At 44.8% G+C, this 22,480-nt stretch overlaps 1 protein-coding gene across 1 annotated transcript; it reads right to left on the reverse strand.

Moving 5' to 3' along the window:
* Positions 1-7,720: 7,720 nt before the first annotated feature.
* Positions 7,721-14,452, reverse strand: LOC149298006 (cilia- and flagella-associated protein 68-like). Its single transcript, XM_089487867.1, has 4 exons — positions 14,228-14,452; positions 12,871-12,940; positions 11,467-11,573; positions 7,721-7,732 (listed from the first exon to the last, which is right to left on the reverse strand). Exons 1-4 carry the CDS (start codon positions 14,450-14,452, stop codon positions 7,721-7,723), a joined length of 414 nt encoding a protein of 137 aa, XP_089343993.1.
* Between the last annotated feature and the right edge of the window lie 8,028 nt (positions 14,453-22,480).

The following is a 22,480-nucleotide window of genomic DNA, read 5'->3' on the forward strand; positions in this document are numbered from 1 at the left end:
CACATTTACTAATCCACTCTCTCCTACCTTTTCTTCTTTCACTCTCACTTTTCCTCTTCCTCCTCTTCTTCTTCTACTTCTTCTTCCTGTCCTGTGCACGAGCGCGGAAGACGGTGGGCGTGGCTTCAGTGTTGTGCGCCGGGATTTGACATCAAGTCCCAGCGCACAGCCACAGTTGCCGCGCGCACCGTTTCTGGAGGCGTGCCGGCATGGTGGCAGCCCTCAGATGAGCGGCAGCCGGGGCGGACCGCCCCCCTCCCTCCCCCGCCAGGTACGCATGACGGCCGCATTCGATCCTGCTCGCGGCCGCTTAATTTTTAACTTTGCGGCCAGCCCTGGCCACAACTTGCCTGCAGAAGTGCTACAGTGGGGCAGCTATGTGGGACCATTGTCTGAACATTGTGATTGTCCTATAAAAACCATGACACTTGGAACGTATGCTAACTTCATAAATACTTGCTAATTTGGTACCATATTGAATGCACAAACTACTGATTCAACTAATCTGTAAATGCTCAAGTTCCCTGTAACATCACACCTGGGCATCTATGCAAGCCTTAAACAGTTACAGCCGTGTGGTGCTATGATTTAGACCCCAATGTCTATCGTTGCTGTAGTAGACCTTATTGGATTTTTTATCACAATTAAAACTTTGGCTAATGTGTCTCACAATGAGAAACAGCTGATGTCCATCCAAGATCACATATGTGGTAAGATTCTAAAGACCCGCATGATACTGCTGTGGAACATTACAAGTTGTGCAATACAGAAAGGTCTGAACATGTAGCAGAAACGAGCAGTTCTTTCTTCTGTCTGTTTCAGTGTTTTTTTCTGGACCAGATTCATATTCTCCATTCTCACCTCATCAGATCCAGAAACTAATGATGCAAATTGGAGATCCTCTAATGAAATTACATATGAAAATTATAATGAGATACAATATGTAAGTAGTGCAGTGGTTTTCATAAAATGGAACATCATAAGACCACACCTTGTTAACAGGGCCGGACTGTTCAACCCTTGAACCCGGCTTAAAATCACTCAAGGGAGCCAGAGGTCTGTTAAAGACCTCCGATATCGCTCCCTTACGATCCGCGCGGCAACAGCTGCTGTGCGCCGGGGTTTGTTGTCAGATCCCGGCGCGCATCACTGAAGCCGCGCCCACTGAACCGGAAGAAGACAGAAGAACTGAAGAAGAGGAGGAACAGAAGCAGTAAGGAGAAAAGAGGAAAGGTAGGAAAGCATTCAATGAGTGAGAGTGGATTGGTGTATGTGTGGATTAGTAAATGTGTGGATTAGTGTATGTGTGGATTGGTATGTGTGTGGATTGGTATGTGTGTGGATTGGTATGTGTGTGGATTGGTATACGTGTGGATTGGTATACGTGTGGATTGGTATACGTGTGGATTGGTATACGTGTGGATTGGTATGCGTGTGGATTGGTATGCGTGTGGATTGGTATGCGTGTGGATTGGTATGCGTGTGGATTGGTATGCGTGTGGATTGGTATGCGTGTGGATTGGTAAGTGTGTGAGAGTGATGGGTGTTATGCTGTACCATTTCCAATGTATTTTTCATTATATAATTATGCTCTAGTACATCATAACTCCCATCACTCTATACTGTTCCATACAGTGGCAGAGCTGGGAGACAGAGGCCTTGCACCCCCACCGCAGGACTCCTTAAAGGTAAGTGAACTTCAAAGGGGGAGAGGGTAGATAGTTAGGAGGGGGTAGATAGGGAGAAAGAAGTGAGACGGGGGATAGGGGGTAGATAGGGAGAAGGGAGTGAGAAGGGGTAGGTAACATAGTAACATAGTTAATAAGGTTGAAAAAAGACCAAAGTCCATCAAGTTCAACCTATATACATATTGTGTCCCTACTGTTTTGATCCAGAGGAAGGCAAAAAACCCTTATGAAGCAGATGCCAATTGCCCCATACCAGGGGGAAAATTCCTTCCCGACTCCAAATATGGCAATCAGAATAAATCCCTGGATCAACGTTCTGTCCCTATTAATCTAATATCCATAACTTGTAATATTATTGCTTTCAAGAAACACGTCCAGGCTCCTTTTGAACTCTTTTATTGAGTTTACCATCACCACTTCCTCTGGCAGAGAGTTCCATAATCTCACCGCTCTTACTGTAAAGAACCCCCGTCTGTGCTGGTGTAGAAACCTTCTTTCCTCCAGCCGTAGAGGATGTCCCCTTGTTATAGATACAGTCCTGGGTATAAATAGGTCCTGGGAGTGATCTCTGTACTGCCCCCTTATATATTTATACATAGTTATTAAGTCCCCCCTAAGCCGTCTTTTTTCCAAACTAAATAACCCCAATTCTGATAATCTTTCTGGGTACTGTAGTCCTCCCATTCCCCTTATTACTCTGGTTGCCCGTCTTTGAACCCTCTCCAGCTCCACTATATCTTTCTTGTACACTGGTGCCCAGTACTGTACACAGTATTCCATGTGTGGTCTGACTAGTGACTTGTACAGTGGTAGAATTATTTCCTTGTCGTGGGCATCTATGCCCCTTTTGATGCACCCCATGATTTTATTTGCCTTAGCAGCAGCTGCCTGACACTGGTCGCTACAGGTAAATTTACTGTTAACTAAAACTCCTAAGTCCTTTTCCATGTCAGTCGTCCCCAGTGTTTTCCCATTTAATACATATTCCCAGCCTGGATTTTTCTTCCCCATGTGCATAACCTTACATTTATCTGTGTTGAACCTCATCTGCCACATCCCAGCCCAAGCCTCCAACCTATGCAGATCCATTTGTAATCGTGCGCTGTCCTCTATTGTGTTAACCACGTTACAGAGCTTAGTATCGTCTGCAAAGATTGATACTTTACTATGCAATCCCTCTACAAGGTCATTAATAAATATATTAAAAAGAATAGGACCCAAAACTGACCCCAGTGGTACCCCACTAGCAACAGTCACCCACTCAGAGTATGTACCATTAATAACCACCCTCTGTTTCCTATCACTGAGCCAGTTACTTACCCACATACACACATTCTCCCCCAGCCCAAGCATTCTCATTTTATGTACCAGCCTTTTATGTGGCACCGTATCAAATGCTTTGGAAAAATCAAGATATACGACATCCAGCGATTCACCCCGATCCAGTCTTGAGCTCACCTCCTCATAAAAGCTGATCAGGTTAGTTTGACAGGACCGATCCCTTGTAAACCCATGCTGATATGGAGTCATACATTTATTTTCATTGAGATACTCCAAAATAGCATCTCTTAGGAAACCCTCAAACAGTTTACACACAACAGAAGTTAAACTAACAGGCCTATAATTCCCCGGGTCACTTTTTGTCCCCTTTTTGAATATTGGCACAACATTTGCTATGCACCAGTCCTGGGGAACAGACCCTGTCACTATAGAGTCCTTGAATATTAGAAATAGGGGTCTGTCTATTACATTACTTAACTCCCTTAGAACGCGGGGTGAATGCCATCTGGACCTGGTGATTTGTCTATTTTGATTTTTTTTAGGCGGCACTGCACTTCTTCCTGCGTTAGACAGGCGACATGTACTGAGGCATTTATCTCATCCTGCTGTATATTACCTGGCATTTCATTTTCCTCTGTGAATACAGCAGAGAAGAATATATTTAATAGATTAGCTTTTTCCTGATCCCCATCTATAACTTCTCCCTCATTACTTCTTAAGGGGCCAACGCTTTCATTTTTAACCTTTTTACTATTTATATAGTTAAAGAACATTTTGGGGTTTGTTTTACTCTCTTTGGCAATGAGTCTGTCTGTCTCCAATTTTGCTGCTTTTATCTGATTTTTACATATTTTATTTTTTTCCCGATAGCTTTTTAGTGCTTCCTCACTGCCTTCCTGTTTTAGTAGCTTAAATGCCTTTTTTTGCCATTTATTGCCCCCTTTACATTTTTATTTATCCACATTGGTTTTCTCTTGTTCCTGACTCTTTTATTCCCATACGGTATGTACCTTTCACAGTGAGAATTTAAGATATTCTTAAAAATCTCCCATTGAGTGTCTGTACTCTTGTTTTTGAGGACATTTTCCCAATTTACAGTGTTAAGGGCTTCTCTTAGTTGATCAAACTTTGCCCTCCTAAAGTTCATAGTTCTTGTGGCTCCTCTAAGAGTTCCCTTATTGAAGGACAAGTTATAATGTATCATATTGTGATCACTATTTCCTAGATGCCCCCTGACCTGCACATTAGTTACTCTGTCAGGTCTGTTGGTTAATATTAAGTCCAGTAGGGCGCCCCCTCTGGTCGGGTCCTGTACCATTTGGGACAGATAATTATCCTTACTTATAGTCAGAAACCGGTTTCCTTTATGAGATTCACAGGTCTCGCTTTCCCAGTTTATGTCGGGATAGTTAAAGTCCCCCATAATAACCACCTCATTGTGATTAGCTGCCTTGTTTATTTGCTTTAATAATTGATCTTCTGCTGCTTCCATTATATTTGGTGGCTTATAGCAAACCCCGATCAGTATTTTATTATTTTTCTTTCCATATATTTCTACCCATAATGACTCCACATTATCATTTCCCTCACATATATTCTCCCGCAGTGTGGCCTTTAGGCTGGACTTTACATAAAGGCAAACTCCTCCCCCTTTTCGTTTTTTCCGATCCTTCCTGAATAGACTATACCCCTGTATGTTAACCGCCCAGTCATAGCTATCATCCAACCATGTCTCTGTTATACCCACTATGTCATAATTTTCTTCAGACATTATTAACTCCAGTTCGTCAGTTTTATTGGTCAGACTTCTGGCATTAGTAAGCATACAATTTAGAGGTGTATGGTTTTTTTCCCTATGAAGCCTATCCCTATTAACTATTCTAACCCCTCCCTCCGCTCCACCCCCAGGTACATTTGTAAGCCCCAGTTCTCTATCTACACTATCTTCCCCTTCTATATTGTAGTTTCCCTCCCCCCCTTTCCCTAGTTTAAACACTCCTCCACCCTTCTGACCATCTTCTCCCCAAGCACAGCTGCACCCTCCCCATTGAGGTGCAGCCCGTCCCTACCGTAGAGCCTGTATCCGACAGAGAAGTCGGCCCAGTTCTCCATGAACCCAAACCCCTCCTTCCTACACCAGCTTCTGAGCCACTTGTTTAGCTCCCTAATCTCCCGCTGCCTCTCTGGTGTGGCACGTGGTACAGGTAATATTTCAGAAAATACTACCTTGGAGGTCCTTGCCTTAAGCTTGCTACCTAAGTCCCTGAAATCATTTTTAAGGACACTCCGCCTCCCTCTCACTTTGTCATTGGTGCCAATGTGCACCATGACTGCTGGGTCTTCTCCAGCCCCTCCCAGTAATCTGTCAACCCGATCCGCGATGTGCCGAACTCGAGCGCCAGGCAGACAACACACTGTTCGGCGATCCCGGTCTTTGTGACAGATCGCTCTGTCTGTCCCCCTAATAATTGAGTCCCCCACTACCAGCACCTGTCTGGCCTGCCCTGCGCTCCTCCTTCCCTCCTTACTGGAGCAGACACCCCTCTGGTGGTCAGAGGCAGTGACTTGCTGCAGTACTGCTAACTCTGAACTAACATCCCCCTCATCTGCCAACCGGGCAAACTTGTTGGGGTGTGCTAGATCAGGACTAGCCTCCCTGGTGCTTTTCCCCCTACCCCGCCTTCTAACTGTAACCCAGCTAGCTGCCTGACTGTCCTGTACCTCCATCCCACTATCCTCCCCCACCTCTACCTGCGAGAGAGCTTGCTCAGTGAGCAGCAGACTCCTCTCCAAGTTGTCAATAGATCTCAGTGTTGCCAGTTGCTCCTCTAGACTCAGGATTTGTGCTTCCAAATGAGCAACCCGCACACATCTCGCACAGCAATATGCACCCTCGAAGCGCTGCTCAAGGATTGCATACATTGAGCAAGATGTACACCTGACCGCATTGTCAAACATAGAGGACATCTTGGCAATGGGGATAGCTCAAATAACTGGCAAAAACAGACAGTAAGGCGCAAAATATATATAAATATATTATATGCAATCACAAGGATTTATACTTTACCCTCCTTCTTGCTTTTTAACTCCTTCTTTGCTTGTAACTCCTCACTTAGAGATGTCACTTAGGAGATTCGCCCCAGCTCAGGATTCGCTTGTGTGTCCAAGCTAAATGCAACTGCAAATGCCAAGCAGAACTCACAGAGAAGGTTACTTAATTAGCAACACACCTGAAATAGCCCTTACCCTTTTTTTTTTTGCTTTTTTCAACAAAACTTTACACTGAACACAACACAAACAAACACAGTGCTCCCCCTTGCAATAGTAATGGATATACTCTCCTTCTTTGCTTGTAACTCCTCACTTAGAGATGTCACTTAGGAGATTCGCCCCAGCTCAGGATTCGCTTGTGTGTCCAAGCTAAATGCAACTGCAAATGCCAAGCAGAACTCACAGAGAAGGTTACTTAATTAGCAACACACCTGAAATAGCCCTTACCCTTTTTTTTTTTGCTTTTTTCAACAAAACTTTACACTGAACACAACACAAACAAACACAGTGCTCCCCCTTGCAATAGTAATGGATATACTCTCCTTCTTTGCTTGTAACTCCTCACTTAGAGATGTCACTTAGGAGATTCGCCCCAGCTCAGGATTCGCTTGTGTGTCCAAGCTAAATGCAACTGCAAAAGCCAAGCAGAACTCACAGAGGTAGGACAAAAGGGAGTGAGAAGGGGTAGATAGGGCAATCATACTCCTATCATGCCAAGTTTGGAATCTGGGTATGTCTGGGCATGATAGGAATGTGATTGCTGTTAACAATCATATATATACATCTATATATATTTATATATATATATATTGTTATTTAATTGTTTTGTCCTATTTTGGTGTGTTACTTACTTTAAATAAAAGTGTTAGATTTTTTTTAATGGTGTGGGGGGGGGTCATTTCGGTTTCGGCCAGGTAAATGCTGCATTTTCAGTTTCAGTCCAGAATTCATTTCGGTGCATCCCTACTACTAATGAAGTGGTAGGCCTACACCACATCAATGTTTGGCTTAGTATATAGTGATAGGAGTTATGCTGCACTATTGTCAATGTCTGGCTCAATGTATAGTGATAGGGATTACGCTGTACCACCATCAATGTGTGCCTCAGTATATAGTGATAGGTGTTATGTTGTACCACCGTCATTGTCTGCCTCAGTATATAGTGGTAGGTGTTATGCTGTACAACCGACAATGTCTGCCTCAGTATATAGTGATAGGTGTTATGCTGTACCACCGTCAATTTCTGCCTCAGTATATAGTGATAACAGTAAGTGTTATGCTGTACCACCTTCAGTGTCTGAGCCGGTATATAACGGTAGAAGCTATGCAGTTTTAAAGTGTGTGTGTGTGTGTGTGGGGGTGCCACATACAGGATCCGCCCCAGGTGCCAAATACTCTAGGTACGCCCCTGCCACAGGGAAACTACGAGTCGGCGGAAGTGGCAAAGCAGCATGCCCCATTTTCCGCCCCTGCACCTCCCCTACCACCATCCTGCAATGGTAAATGTAGCCACAAAGTTCCCAGGTATGATTTTGTCTTATTGCGGTGTTAAGCAGTGAGGACAGTAGCCATGGAGGGGATATCTGGGGGCACTGCCCTTGGCGAATAGTTTTGCTGGTTTGTCAACCCAGAAAAATATTTATCTTCTAGATTAGAATACTATATAATATTAGCAATGGGTTACCAACAGGTTTCATAATCTAAATAAATGCCTACAAAATTAATAAAAAATTAGGTATACTATTAATGTTCATATTCAATTTTTATTTGGGAAAATAATGTTGAGATTTCCTCATACAGGTGTTCATAAAGTGTTTGTTAATATGAAAACCTACATAGTTGGGACTATCAGCCAGTAGCATGTGGTTTGTTTTAGCAATACTCTTTACGTCAGAAGCAACTGTATAAGGCCACAGCAAAGTGCCCCACTGATAATGTATACTTACACTTAATAGACTTTCCAATAAAATTATTTACTAAAATGTTATAAACACTGGAAGGTCATAAATACCAGGCAATCCTTACAGGGGAGCTCCTAATATTATATTAATTTTAAGGCTCAGGGTACAAATAGGAGCTTTTGTTGTCTTCACTGCAAAGGATTTTGGGGTAGCAGCCAAGGATTTTTATAATCAGTCATATAGCATGAACTCTGAAGCAGTGGCGGATCTACCGGGGTCGCAGGGGTCACGACTGCGACCGGGCCCCGGCTGCAGGGGGGCCCAAGCCAAGGGGCCGCCCGAAATCTTTTTTTTTTTACGTTATTTTTTTTTTTAAATAAGGCAGGGGCGTCCAACATGCGGCCCGCGGGCCAAATGCGGCCCGCGAGACCTCGAGGTGCGGCCCGCGTAAGATCGGCAGCCAGGGCAACCGATCTTACACGAGCCGCACCTCAAGCCCTGCTACTTACTTGTGGGAGGGTCTTCTGGACAGCACGGAGGAAGCGGAGTTCACGTGACTTCCTACTTCCTCTGTGCTTTAGCAGAGAAGGCAGAGGGGGGCCGCGCCCCCTGCTGAAGTCTGTGAGCGGCATCGAGGGAGCTGCAGTACAGGTAAGGGGGTGGGGAGGGTGTTTGAATGAGTGTGTGATTGAGGGAATGAATCTGTGAATTAATGATTATATGAATAAATGAGTGTGCGTGTGTGTGTGTGTGTGTGTGTGTGCAGGGCCGGCCTTTGGGGTGTGCGACCTGTGCGACCGCACAGGGCGCCACACTCCAGGGGGCGCCGCTGCCGCCAGCAGCGTACCTAGCGGCGGGGGGGGGGCGAGCGGCACCCGGTGCCGCTCATCAGGGGGGCGAGCGGCACCCCTCCAGAGACGGACAGTAATGTCCGCCGCTGGAGGAGCAGGCTCGCAAGGGAGCGATATCGGAGGTCTTTAACAGACCTCCGGCTCCCTTGAGTGACTTTAAGCCGGTTCAAGGATCTTCCTTGAACCCGGCTTAACATCACTCAAGGGAGCCGGAGGTCTGTTAAAGACCTCCGATACCGCTCCCTTGTGATCCGCGCGGCAACAGCTGCTGTGCGCCGGGATTTGCTGTCAGATCCCGGCGCACAACACTGAAGCCGCGCCCACCGTTGTCCGTGCCCTCTGACCCGGAAGAAGACAGAAGAACTGAAGAAGAAGAAGAACGAAGAGCAGGAAAAGGAGCTGTAAGGAGAAAAGAGGGAAGGTAGGAAAGCATTCAGTGAGAGTGGATTGGTATGTGTGTGGATTGGTATATATGTGTGGATTGGTGTATACGTGTGGATTGGTGTATACGTGTGGATTGGTGTATACGTGTGGATTGGTGTATACGTGTGGATTGGTGTATACGTGTGGATTGGTGTATATGATCTAATTATGCTCTAAAAGTACATCATAACTCCCATCATTCTATACTGTTCCATACAGTGGCAGAGCTGGGAGGCAGAGGCCTTGCACCCCCACCGCAGGACTCCTGAAAGGTAAGTGAACCTCAAAGAGGGAAAGGGTAGATAGTTAGGAGGGCGTATATAGGGAGAAGGGAGTGAGACAGGGGTAGATAGGGCATCATACTCCTATCGTGCCAAGTCTGCGAGTAAATCCTGGAATCTGGGTATGCCTGGGCATGATAGGAATGTGATTGCTGTTAATCATATATATATATATATGATATATATAGACTTGAAAACCGAAGTTGTTTGTGTGGTTATTTGGAAAGTCCCTGGAGTGCCGGTAACTATTTTTGGACTTTATATATAATATTATTTAATTGTTTTCTCCTATTTTGGTGTGTTACTTACTTTAAATAAAAGTGTTAGATTTTTTATGGTGTTGGGGGGGTCATATTCGGTTTTGGCCAGGTAAATGCTGCACTTTCGGTTTCAGTCCAGAATTCGTTTCGGTGCATCCCTACTACTAAGCCAGACAATTAAGTGGTAGGCCTAGACCACATCAATGTTTGGCATAGTATATAGTGATTGGGGTTTTGTTACAAGTTTTGTTACAAGTTTTTATTCCTTTCTTTTTTTGGGATGGGGGGGCGCCAGAGGAGTAGTCCGCACAGGGCGCCAGAACACCTAAGGCCGGCTCTGTGTGTGTGTGTGATAGCATGGATGTGTAAGTGCTGGAACCTAGGCATGATGGGACTGTGATTGCTGTTAGCAATCACACTCCTATCATGCCAAGTCAGCCAGTACATGCTGAAACCTGGCCAGCTGCCCCCCTTGTGTAGTGATAATGCCAGCAGTATGGGGTCTGCACTTACAGCCACCCTGTACCAGCATGTACTGGCTGACTTGGCATGATAAGAGTGTGATTGCTAACAGCAATCACAGTCCCATAATGCCTAGGTTCCAGCATTTACTGGATGGATGTGTAAGTGCTGGAACCTAGGCATGATGGGACTGTGATTGCTGTTAGCAATCACACTCCTATCATGCCAAGTCAGCCAGTACATGCTGAAACCTGGCTAGCTGCCCCCCTTGTGTATTGATGCTGACAGCAGTATGGGGTCTGCACATCACTTACAGCCATCCTGTACCAGCGTGTATTGGCTGACTTGGCATGATAGGAGTGTGATTGCTAACAGCAATCAGAGTCCCATCATGCCTAGGTTCCGGCATTTACTGGATGGATGTGTAAGTGCTGGAACCTAGGCATGATGGGACTGTGATTGCTGTTAGCAATCACACTCCTATCATGCCAAGTCAGCCAGTACATGCTGAAACCTAGCTAGCTGTCCCCCTTGTGTAGTGATACTGCCAGCAGTATGGGGTCTGCACATAACTTACAGCCACCCTGTACCAGCATGTACTGGCTGACTTGGCATGATAGGAGTGTGATTGCTAACAGCAATCACAGCGAGCACAGTCCCATCATGCCTAGGTACCAGCATTTACTGGTTGCCTAGGCTAACAGCAATCACACTCCTATCATGCCAAGTCATATTGCTAATTTTGTCCAATTGCGTGTTACCTACTTTTATTAAACATGTGAGTTTTTATTATTATTTTTAAAGGTGGGGGTCATTTTCGGTTTTGGTTAAGTGAACCCTGAATGTTTTGGTCCAGAATTTTCATTTTAGTTCATCCCTAGAATAAATCTAGGGAATCCTGAATTTGTAGTCGCAAAACTTTCAAGGCCCAGAAATCAGTGAGAGGAAGAGTAAAGGTTTTGTGTCATTTTACTTTATTTTAATCTGCATATTTTATTAAAGGCCATATTTTTTGTCACAGTGAAAAATGAGTGCGGCCCGCGCACGTATACAGTTCTGATGAAGTGGCCCACTGCAGAAAAAACTTGGACACCCCTGGATTATGCCCTTTGTACATGCGCCCCTTTTTCTTTGATTATGATTCAATATGTAAATTGAATTTGTTGAATTAGTTGAAAAAAAATTGTTGGGTAAAAATCATGTTTTTTTTGGGGGGGTGAGGGGGTGGGGGGTGAGGGGGTGGGGGGGCCCTTAACAGATTCTCGCACCCGGGCCCTGAGGCGTCTAGTTACGCCCCTGCTCTGAAGACTTTTGTCTGGGGAGATATCCAGTTCTGGCTGATGTCCCGGAAAAGCATGAGGTTCTTGTTTGAAAACTGCAAAAAATGTAAACATTATAATTTAAAGTATGTTTTCCTGATTGTTAGTAGGACACAGCTTTCTCTATACAGTTGGACAATTAAAAAAAAAAAAAAACAAGTAGCATTTTAAAATATAACACCAGTTCACTTACGCGTCTGCAAAAATCTCTTATTCCAACTTTAAACTAGTACTGCCTTAAAGTATTTTTTTTGCTAGTCATTTTCCCGAATTTTCCATTATCCAGGAGCTTGATCAATGTTTAGACTAAGTGTGGAAGAACGTAGGCATTTTCTAAAACTTTACAGCATATATACCATCCTAAGTGTATTCAGGGGAAAGCAATGTGTTCTGTCCTGCAACGCTAATTGTGATAAGGAATTTAACCCCGTTGGCATCTACACCACTTGTATCAGTGTTGTGGCACAAACACAACTAGTGCCTTATGGGACCAAGAGACGCTTCAAAATATGGTTTGGGTAATTAATATTTGGTAGGGAACAGTACTTTAGGAGTACTTGTGGGTATTTGGAGGTACTTGAATCACACTAGTAACTATTGGAAAACGCTACATAAACTCTATGAATGCCATCTACTGACCAAATATTGTAATTCACCATCTCTATTCTGTTACTTTTTACACTAAAGATTTATTCCCTACGAGAAATGTAAAAAATTCTAAAAAGTCCAACAGTTCAGCTTTACGTCCCCAAAATATGCAATACAGAGGTTTAACCTAGGGCATGAATTTGTGACACTAGGAACTGGCCAAAAAAGTCAAGGAAACGGCTTGATTTTTTTTAGGAGTTGATATAAAATAGAACAAAAAATAGGAGCCTAATCTAAAAATCAAGGAGCCACTGCTACCTCGCTCCCTGCATTTGTCAAACTCTGCATTACCAAGACTGATATTTATGAAGGAGCCAATTATCCATAAACAATGGTGTTGGCATGATGGGGGCCATGACTCTACCACCTAAATCCTGTGCCTCTCAGCAATGACCTGCTGAACTGCACCGGGGCATTAACAGTCCTCCATAAGCAGAGAAATCACGTTAGGTCACATATAGAATTGAGGTTCTATGGCTCTTATGAAGGCCGCTAAAGACCAAAAATTAGTATTTTACCAATGTAAGTACGTTTTGCATTTGTAAATTACTTCTGCACATACCAGTGCCTGTCCAGGCATTATTATAGGTAGCCCCCTTTCAAATATGGATTTCTTACAAGGCCTCAGAGTCAAAGCTTCAATGGAGTAAAGGGACATTTTTCCCGAAGAAAATTTGAACAGTAAGAGACAAAAATTTTACTTACCCTGTCGCCTGGAAGACAAGTCTCTTTTGGGGTAATCAACGGAGTGGGAGGTTTGGTAATAGTGAGCAAACTAAAATAAAAAAATGAGGTTTTATCAGTACCTCAAATTCCTGAAAACTTGCCAAACATTTTGTGATATTATATCTAATAAAAGAAAAAAACAAAAAAAACTTATGGTAGTGGATGGAATGGGAATAATCAATTCAGAGCATTGCACCTAGGCTTCCATTCATTTTACCTCAGAGAAGAGACAAAAGGTGGAAATAGGATATTAATTACTGTTCTGAAATCTATTCCATCTACTCCATCCACATCGCGCTTACCTATAGAAGAGGCCGCCTTTATAAGGTTACCCATTCCTTCAGTCGTATAAACACATAACAGTAATTCTGATAAAAAGATGAACTCTAGATTGTAAGCTTGTTTGAGCAGAGCCCTCATCACCTGTTGTCTCTGTAAGTCAATTTGTTATGTTACATACTACTTATGTCCTGTCTACCCATTGCACAGCGCTACGGAATTTGATGGCGCTATATAAAACAATAAATAATAATAATAATAATAACACCACCAATACAGAGAGTCTTAGATTTGGGGACACTGACAAATCCACTTTAACATAGACCTATCATGCCCAGTTATTTAATAAACCTCTTAAAGGAGTTTTTAGCCAATTCCAATTACTTTTTGGGGTTAGTTGGCCCCAGTCACATAAACCAAAGGACAAAGAACACACCATTTACCAAAGCAGTTTGGGTAAACACATTTTTATGTGTATCGTGTATACCTTTTCCTCAAAAAAATACTGGACATAGTTATGGGTTGGCGAGGGAGAAGCCACAAAAACAGACTTTTTCACTCACTCTAACTCACACTCTCTCATACTCTCACCCTCAATGTCTCCCAACCCCCTCCGTGTCCTCTTCTCCTTTTCCATAGCTCTGCTTCTACATTATCTTTTGTTTTCTTTTTTCATCTTCTTCCCCAATATCAGTTTCGTTGACCAGGCCTTCCAGAGAGCTTCTGCATAACGGCCTTTTGAGTAAGCACTCTAGGAGGCCTGGTCAACAAAGCTGACACCAGCAAGAACCTGAGGAAAAAAGAAGACGGCAGAACAGGAAGAGGCAAGAGAGGAAGTGGAGATTGGAAAAAAAAGAGACAAGGATGTGGAAGAGAGAGGGGAGAAGGGATGAAGTGGAGACTTGGAAAAAAGAGACAAGGATGAGGAGGAGAGAGGAGGAGGAGGGAGAGAGAAAGCATAAGAAAGCTTGAGCAACCCTACCTAATGCCACCTCTATTATAAAACTGTAGCCCTACCACAGTAATGCATATTCTCTAGTTATTGGCTCCGAAGTACCTGTGAGGGCATGGGCTTCCTCTCTTTCAGTTTACGTAGGTCATTCCGTTCCTCATTCCAGTTACCCATGAGGGTCTTATTGGAGTAAGAATCCTCTTTAGTTGTACATCTCCAGCCGTACTGCTTGAACTTAGAGAATGGCCCATGATCCATCCACACCTCTCCATGTCCATCTGCATGTAAGAGAGATCCGTAACAAGGTCTGGAATATAGGCGCTCAGACATTCCGCTGAAACAGACAAACTTAAATGTAAATACAGTGCGCAAGGGTGGAGACTGTCACTAAAAATATTAGATCATCTGTTTAGGGCCTTGAATGCTTTACGGGAATCCTTAGTGGGTTTTCTCCTAGTTTTCCTGTATTATGTCGCTTACAGATATCGTATGCAACTATATCTGTTTAAGTCTAGTCTTCATGTTGTCAGTTACTGATAACTCCTCGCACTTTCCGAGCCCCGTGCAACATCTATTCAAACGATACAATTCACATTTAGAAATTCAATACTAAAAACAAAGCAGATTCACATTGTGAGACATTGCAAATATTTAAATTGTACATTTTTGTCTTAATAACATGCTAAACATGTGGTCTATTTTTTTGTTACAGGTTCATTGAGATGCATATAGAGATCTGCAGAGGCTGCATTCTCAGGTGCTTCAATTTGGATAAAAAAACAGCTTTACTTGCAAATAGTATCCAAATAAACTATATTGACAAACATGTTTATCATTGAAAAATCAAAATTGCCTGTTTTAATAGTATTTCGAAAAACAAACTTATAAACTCTCGTTTAGATATATAGATATAGATATATATTACCGTATTGGCTCGAATATAGGCCGCACTTTTTCCCCCCACTTTAAGTCTTTAAAGTGGGGGTGCGGCCTATATTCGGGGTCTAGCGCCCGACGCCCGGGACATGTAGTCCTGGACGCCGGGCAGGCAGCGGGGCTAGGATACAGATCCCCGCAGCGGTGCAGGGAACCTGCATCCTACTCCCCGATACGCTCAGACAGCCTCCCCTGCCAGCACTTCCCACGGAGGGGGGGTGCCGGCACGGGAGGTTGTCTAAGCGCATCGTGCGGTTGTCTAACCGCACGATGCGTTTTACCTCTGGCCCCCCGCCTGACTTACCGGAGCAGACTCCCGGGTGTCTTGCGGGGCCGGCGGCGGACATCTACGCAATACGCGTATACAACTTCCGGTGCCGGCACGTCCGGCACCGGAAGTTGTATACGCGTATTGCGTAGATGTCCGCCGCCGGCCCCGCAAGACACCCGGGAGTCTGCTCCGGTAAGTCAGTCGGGGGGCAGAGGAGGACAGTGGCAGCATATCTCGGGGGGGGGGGGGACGGACAGTGGCAGCATATCTCGGGGGGGGACGGACAGTGGCAGCATATCTCGGGGGGGGGACAGTGGCAGCATATCTCGGGGGGGGACGACAGTGGCAGCATATCTCGGGGGGGGACGGACAGTGGCAGCATATCTCGGGGGGGGGGACGGACAGTGGCAGCATATCTCGGGGGGGGGGACGGACAGTGGCAGCATATCTCGGGGGGGGGGACGGACAGTGGCAGCATATCTCGGGGGGGGGACAGTGGCAGCATATCTCGGGGGGGGGACAGTGGCAGCATATCTCGGGGGGGGGGGACAGTGGCAGCATATCTCCGGGGGGGGGGACAGTGGCAGCATATCTCGGGGGACGGACAGTGGCAGCATATCTCGGGGGGGGGACGGACAGTGGCAGCATATCTCGGGGGGGGAACAGTGGCAGCATATCTCGGGGGGGACAGTGGCAGCATATCTCGGGGGGGACGGACAGTGGCAGCATATCTCGGGGGGGGGGACGGACAGTGGCAGCATATCTCGGGGGGGGGACGGACAGTGGCAGCATATCTCGGGGGGGGACGGACAGTGGCAGCATATCTCGGGGGGGGGACGGACAGTGGCAGCATATCTCGGGGGGGACGGACAGTGGCAGCATATCTCGGGGGGGGGACAGTGGCAGCATATCTCGGGGGGGGGACGGACAGTGGCAGCATATCTCGGGGGGGGGGGACGGACAGTGGCAGCATATCTCCGGGGGGGGGGACAGTGGCAGCATATCTCGGGGGACGGACAGTGGCAGCATATCTCGGGGGGGGGACAGTGGCAGCATATCTCGGGGGGGGGACAGTGGCAGCATATCTGGGGGGGGGACAGTGGCAGCATATCTCGGGGGGGGACGGACAGTGGCAGCATATCTCGGGGGGGGACGGACAGTGGCAGCATATCTCGGGGGGGGGACGGACAGTGGCAGCATATCTCGGGGGGGGGGACGGACAGTGGCAGCATATCTCGGGGGGGGGAGGGACAGTGGCAGCATATCTCGGGGGGGACGGACGGACAGTGGCAGCATATCTCGGGGGGGGGGGGCCGGACAGTGGCAGCATATCTCGGGGGGAGGGAGGACAGTGACAGCATATCTCGGGGGGGGGGACGGACAGTGGCAGCATATCTCGGGGGGAGGGAGGACAGTGACAGCATATCTCGGGGGGGGGGACAAAGTGGCAGCATGTTTTTTTGGTGCTTTTTTAAAGAAAAAAACTTTTTCTTTAAAAAAGCACCAAACTTTTAGGGGGCGGCCTATATCCGAGCCAATACGGTATATATTTAGCATTCGAGACTCACCAATGTGCGGGCCACTAGTACCCTGACCTGTAACCTAAACATGTTGATGCGTTACTTGGCAACCACGACGTCATCAACGTGCGCTCTGGGAGACAAACGCGTGTTGGCCGGTGTATGTGCTGATGCCTTTTGTAAAGTATTTTCGGGTCTGTCAGGATCGTGCGCGGCCTGTGTAGAAGTCATAACAGAGATCGCTGACAGAGAGGGGATGTAAAAGCAAGCGACTGAAGACAACAACTTCCTGGGACGGATCTCGAGTGTGCGTCGCCATGGGTGAGCCCCTTAATCTGTGTGATGCATACAGTCTTCTTTGTAGGGATTAACCCTTTGGTTGTCGGCTTGTCGCGTTATGAAAGTGGTCTCTTGGGACCAAAGGCCAAACTGAATCCCCTATGTTGGGTAAATAGAGGCTGGTTGAGCCCTTCTTGCATATAAGTACTCATAAGGGGTCTGGCTTCCAGAATCATAGACGGGATACAACGATTTGGCTCTGGCACTTTAACATAATAGGAAAGTCTATGCTTCTGGTTCTCGGTTACTGGATCTGCTCCATTATTATTTTCCTGCTAATCGCGATTGGGCAGCCAAAGGCAAGAACATTTCCTAACTATGTGTACACAGCTTGTATGTTTGTCACTATTTTTACAAGGTACCCCATATATATATATATATATATATATATATAACGGTATATGTCAGAAATTTCCATGGTTTTGTGGGGGAAAAAAACCCAAAAGCATATTTTGTCCAGACGGTGTTAATGTTGTACATAACTGTTACACCTGTAAACTGCTGATTTCTAATGGAAGATCTTTATAGGCGTACGGAGGCTCTTTATCACTGTGTTCCAATAGCACGTTGTGTTCGCTAATTCATACGTTTAAAAGGTTAATTTGTCATTAGAAAACCCTTTTCCAATTATGTCACCATGCCGTCGTTAGCAGTCAAGGGGTTAAACCTAAAGGCCCTATTAACCATAACTGCCCCTAAATTAACCCTAAACACCCCATCAACCATAACTGCCTCTAAATGTACCCTAATGACCCATTTACCATAACTGCCCCTAAATTAACCCTAAACACCCCATTAACCACGACTCGCCCTAAATTAACCCTTAACTCCCCATTAACCATGACTGATCCTAAATTAACCCCCACCTCCCCTATCTTTCAGCATCCCAAATATTAATTTTATACTCAGATGAGTTGCTGAGCAGTGTGGACGCTATACGGAAATGGGCGGGGCCAATCATCAGTGTGGCTGCAGGGAGGGACTGGGAGAAAAAAGGGGCTGGGCCAATCATCGGAGGGACTGAAAGTAGTAACTGCTGCGAGTCACACTGAATGAAACAGATTATAAAATGAGGGGTATTATTCAGAGCATTTGCTGTGGAAAATACCCTCATTTTATAATCTATCAAAAAAATTGATTCAACTAGTCAATAATGAAATTCGTTGGCAATGATTTTCATTATCAATTTTATCGATTAGTTGTTGCAGCCCTATAAACCAGTGACTAACACTTTGTTTAAATTCTTAAACTAAAAAGAGATGTTGGTGTGCCTTATGGCTTTGTTTGAAATGAGCATGGCGTATAGTGAAAAATTGTTGTATAGCTACCGGCAGCCATGTGTACGCCGAGGAACTATAAAAGAATGTCAAAACAAAAGAATTGCGTAGTCCCCCCTTTTGTTCTAACTGGATTTCTCTTTTAGATCAAAATAACACAGAGGAACGTCTTAATGTCTTGTTGGTGGGTGAAGGAAATTTCTCCTTCTCCCTTGCCCTTTGCAATACCAGCCAAGACAAATATCGTATTACTGCCACCTGTTATGATGCTGAAGATACAATATGCGAAAAGCCCTTTGCCTGCCAGAATGTACAGACACTTCGAGACAAAGGTAAAAGCGGAGGAACGATTTGCAGCGGATTGGTTAAATTACTATCTAGACGTAGTTCAATGTAAGTTCTCAGTCTCGTGATGTTCCTACTGTTTTCTTTCGTTGCACTGTAAGATTTTGAACTAGGATTCATAGAATTCCATTAGGGAGTTAAACTCTGACACACAGCTCGATGTACCTTTTATTAAACAACGTCTCACACTAAAAGAAAGTAGGATATTGGCAATCATGCATGCATTTGCTAGACGTGTAATGATGATCTGTTATGTAAGTTTGAATGTTCTGCCTCAGCGTGACATTTACTCTCCAAGCTGTCCTTAGTGAAACCATTTCTTAAGGCTTTTTACAGAAATTTGGAACTTGGCTTATTGGTTTGATTAGCCAATGCCATGATTCACTCAGCGGTATAAATAATATAATCTTGAGTTTCTTCTCTTCAGGAGCTATAACCTACTTTGGAGTGGATGCAACAAGACTTAAAGATCATGATTTGTCTTCCAATGCACCTTATGATAGAATTATTTTCATCTTCCCTCACTGTGGAAGGAAGGCTGGTGTGAAGAAGAACAGAGAGCTGCTTGCAAATTTTTTTCAAAGGTTAAGTATTAACTGGCAACCAGTTCATTTTAAATCTTTGTTTCTCAAGGTGTAGAATTGTTGATGGGAAATGGTCCAAAAGGCAACGTCCCATTGGTATCCCCAAACGCTCTTCATGCATGCTGGGTAAGATGGGTCAAAAGAACAAAAGTGTGAACATTACACAAAGTGATGATGGAGCAGACCACATATGGAATTAATGCAAGCAGCCAGATTGGCAGGTCCAGGAGCAAAAAAGATGTGTCACTGTAAAATGGGACAAGATATAAAAATTTAGGAACCACGGCATTTTTGTTTTAAAGGCAAGAATTAGTGATCATTGACAGTGATACCTATTCTTTTGCAGCTGTGCAGATGTTTTAACCCAGAAAGGGGACATCCATGTGGCCTTATGTAAAGGACAGGGTGGGACTCCTGCTGACCGTCCAATGAGAGAATGGCATAACAGCTGGCAAGTGGTATCCATGGCAGCCAGAGCGGGGTTTGTTCTGAGTGCAGTTGTTCCCTTTGCCAGTGATGTATACAGTGGGTATCAGTCCACAGGGTACAGGTAAGTTGATGGTGGATCTCCATGTGTCTCTGTATTTTAAATGTATTGCCAGAAATCATTCCATTCAGGGATTAAGAATTGCTACTATCTATATAACTGCCAGCATAATGTATTTACCATATTTGCTCGATTATAAGACGACCCTGACTATAAGACCCCCAAAAATCTGAATATTAATTTATGAAAAAAAGCCTGAATATAAGACGACCCTATAGGAAAAAAGTTTTACCAGTAAATATTAATTCATGTAAACTATGTGAACAATTGTTTGTTAATAAAAGCTACGATTGAGAAAAATATTTTGTTTTTATTTCCTTTTTTCAACCTGCCCCCAGGCTTGCCACTCTGCCCCAGAAATGCCTTATACCCTCTATATGCCACTGTGCCCCATGATATGCCTTTTGACCCCCCTATGTGCCACTCCAGAATTGCCTTATACCTCTATATGCCACTCTGGCATTTAGGGGGTTAAAAGGCATATAATGGGGCAGAGTGGCATATATGGGGGTATAAGGCATTTCAGGAGGCAGAGTGGCGCATAGAGGGTTAAAAGGCATTTCTGGAGGCAGAGTGGCATTAAGGGGGTTAAAAGAGCACTCTGCCTCCAGAAATTACAACTACACTTAGTCCGGGCGAATCGCGTAGAGCTCTACACGCTGCCCGGACTAAGCACCAGGGACTCAGAGGCACCAGTAAACTGGGGGGGCATAACACAGGAGGTAGATTCCCCTCCCTCCTCCAACCTTACCGGTGCTTCTGCGTCCCCGGTGCTTAGTCCGGGCAGCGTGTAGAGCTCTACGCGCTTGAGCGGAAGTTGTCTACGTGAATCGCGTAGAGCTCTACCTGGACTAAGCACCGGGGACTCAGAAGCACCGGTAAATTGGGGGGAATAACACAGGAGGATCCAGGTCCCCTGCATCTGAGTCCCCGGTGCTTAGTCCGCTGTCCTCGCTCTACACGCTGCCCGGACTTAGCACCGGGGATTCAGAAGCACCAGTAAGTTGGGGGGCGGCATAACACAGGAGGAAGATCCAGGTCCCCTGCATCGCTGTGGGGGATCTGGATCTTAGTCTCATAGTCTGACCTATTTGAGGTCTGATTATAAGACGACCCCAATTATAAGACGAGGGGTATTTTTCAGAGCATTTGCTCTGGAAAAAACCTTGTCTTATAATCGGGCAAATACGGTATATTGTAAATAGTTTATTCAAGTGAACACAATTCTTTCAAACCAAGGACCTGAGGCATGCCTGTAGGGCATACTCAGCTTTCATGTGCAATAAAGTGCGTTTGATGGTTTGAGTGTCCCTTAACTCATGTCATAAGGTTTTCTTTTTTCTTTGCCTGTTTAAGATGCCGGTAATCTGTTGCAATAGCATCTACTAATCATGCACCATGAAGGTTGTATACGGTACATGCTTTTCTTAACAGTCCACAATAATGTTTAGCTCCTTGCTCTTTGCGTGAAGGTTCCACGTATATACATTTGATATTATTCAGCAGCAGCTCATGGGCCTCTGCTTTGCCTAAAAAGTTAAACATATCTTGTGGTCACTGAACACATGGATGTTTTATATAATTGTTTGTGCCCGTTTCTCTTTGCCACAGAAGCCAAGAAAAATCATTTCTTGTGGATGGCTCATTGAATCATATCTTCACCAGAGGTTTGCCAGTGGAGAACATGATTCCGCTGGACATAATCAGTATGTTAATGGAAACGCCACCTTCTCACCAGACCCCAGAATGGTGTGATAAAATGTAAGTGCTAATGATGGCTGTCTAGTTAGGTACTAATGCGTGTATGTTCCATTTGTGTGATCTCACTATATGTTTGCGGTTTGTTCACTAAAGTAAACTTGACTTCACTATGCATTATAAAGGTCCACCACTGGTGTGTATTTGCTGCAGGAGCTGCCTGGCTCACTGGCTGGCTTTTTATAATGTATGTTAAATCAATGAGTGTTCAGAATTTTCTTATGCATTATACAGGTCTAGGTGAGTTCAGCCCTTCCTGCTCAAGAAAGTTGCCACTGTTGTGAAATGAGGCATTTGAAACTCCAACGCTCTTGCAAGCTCTTCTGCTAACTCCCTATTGCCCAAACTCATGGAATTGCCAAAATAGCTTCTACATAAGCATGTTTATGTAAAATATTGTCTTGAAACATCCCCCATCAGTCATTGTCTAGCTAAGCAGGATCTTGCCAGAATCATTATGATCCATCAAATCATACTTTTGGAAAATACAAGGAACATTTAGTGTGTCCAGCTGATAACTTTTGACAACTTCAATAATAATCTGTCTGTTGTATATGGCATATATTTTTAGATTTATAATTACATCTCATTAAGAGGTTGTTCCTAACATTATATAACAATGTCGCTTCTTTCATTTATGTAGTGGGGATTTACTGAGAAGAGATCCATGTCATCCCACCAACCTACTCAATGATAAACTTGTGGCCTTCCTTGGCCAATCCATGATCCTAAATCATTTCAAAGACACATTCCCTCTTGTACGTGAGACTTGTGTTTCTTC

This window comes from Sceloporus occidentalis, unplaced genomic scaffold (genome assembly GCF_023333645.1).
Source record: "Sceloporus occidentalis isolate IW3139 unplaced genomic scaffold, rSceOcc1.0.p SCAF_35, whole genome shotgun sequence".
Lineage (NCBI taxonomy): Eukaryota > Metazoa > Chordata > Lepidosauria > Squamata > Phrynosomatidae > Sceloporus > Sceloporus occidentalis.

Bases quoted from the DNA above. Each gene is read 5' to 3' on its own strand.
- LOC149298006 (XM_089487867.1), bottom strand. From the start codon at position 14,452: ATGTCTGAGCGCCTATATTCCAGACCTTGTTACGGATCTCTCTTACAT. The intron at 12,941-14,227 runs GTACTTCGGAGC...TTTTTATTTTAG, and splicing joins GGAAGCCCATGCCCTCACAG to TTTGCTCACTATTACCAAAC. The intron at 11,574-12,870 runs GTAAGTAAAATT...CATTTTTTGCAG, and splicing joins CTTGTCTTCCAGGCGACAGG to TTTTCAAACAAGAACCTCAT.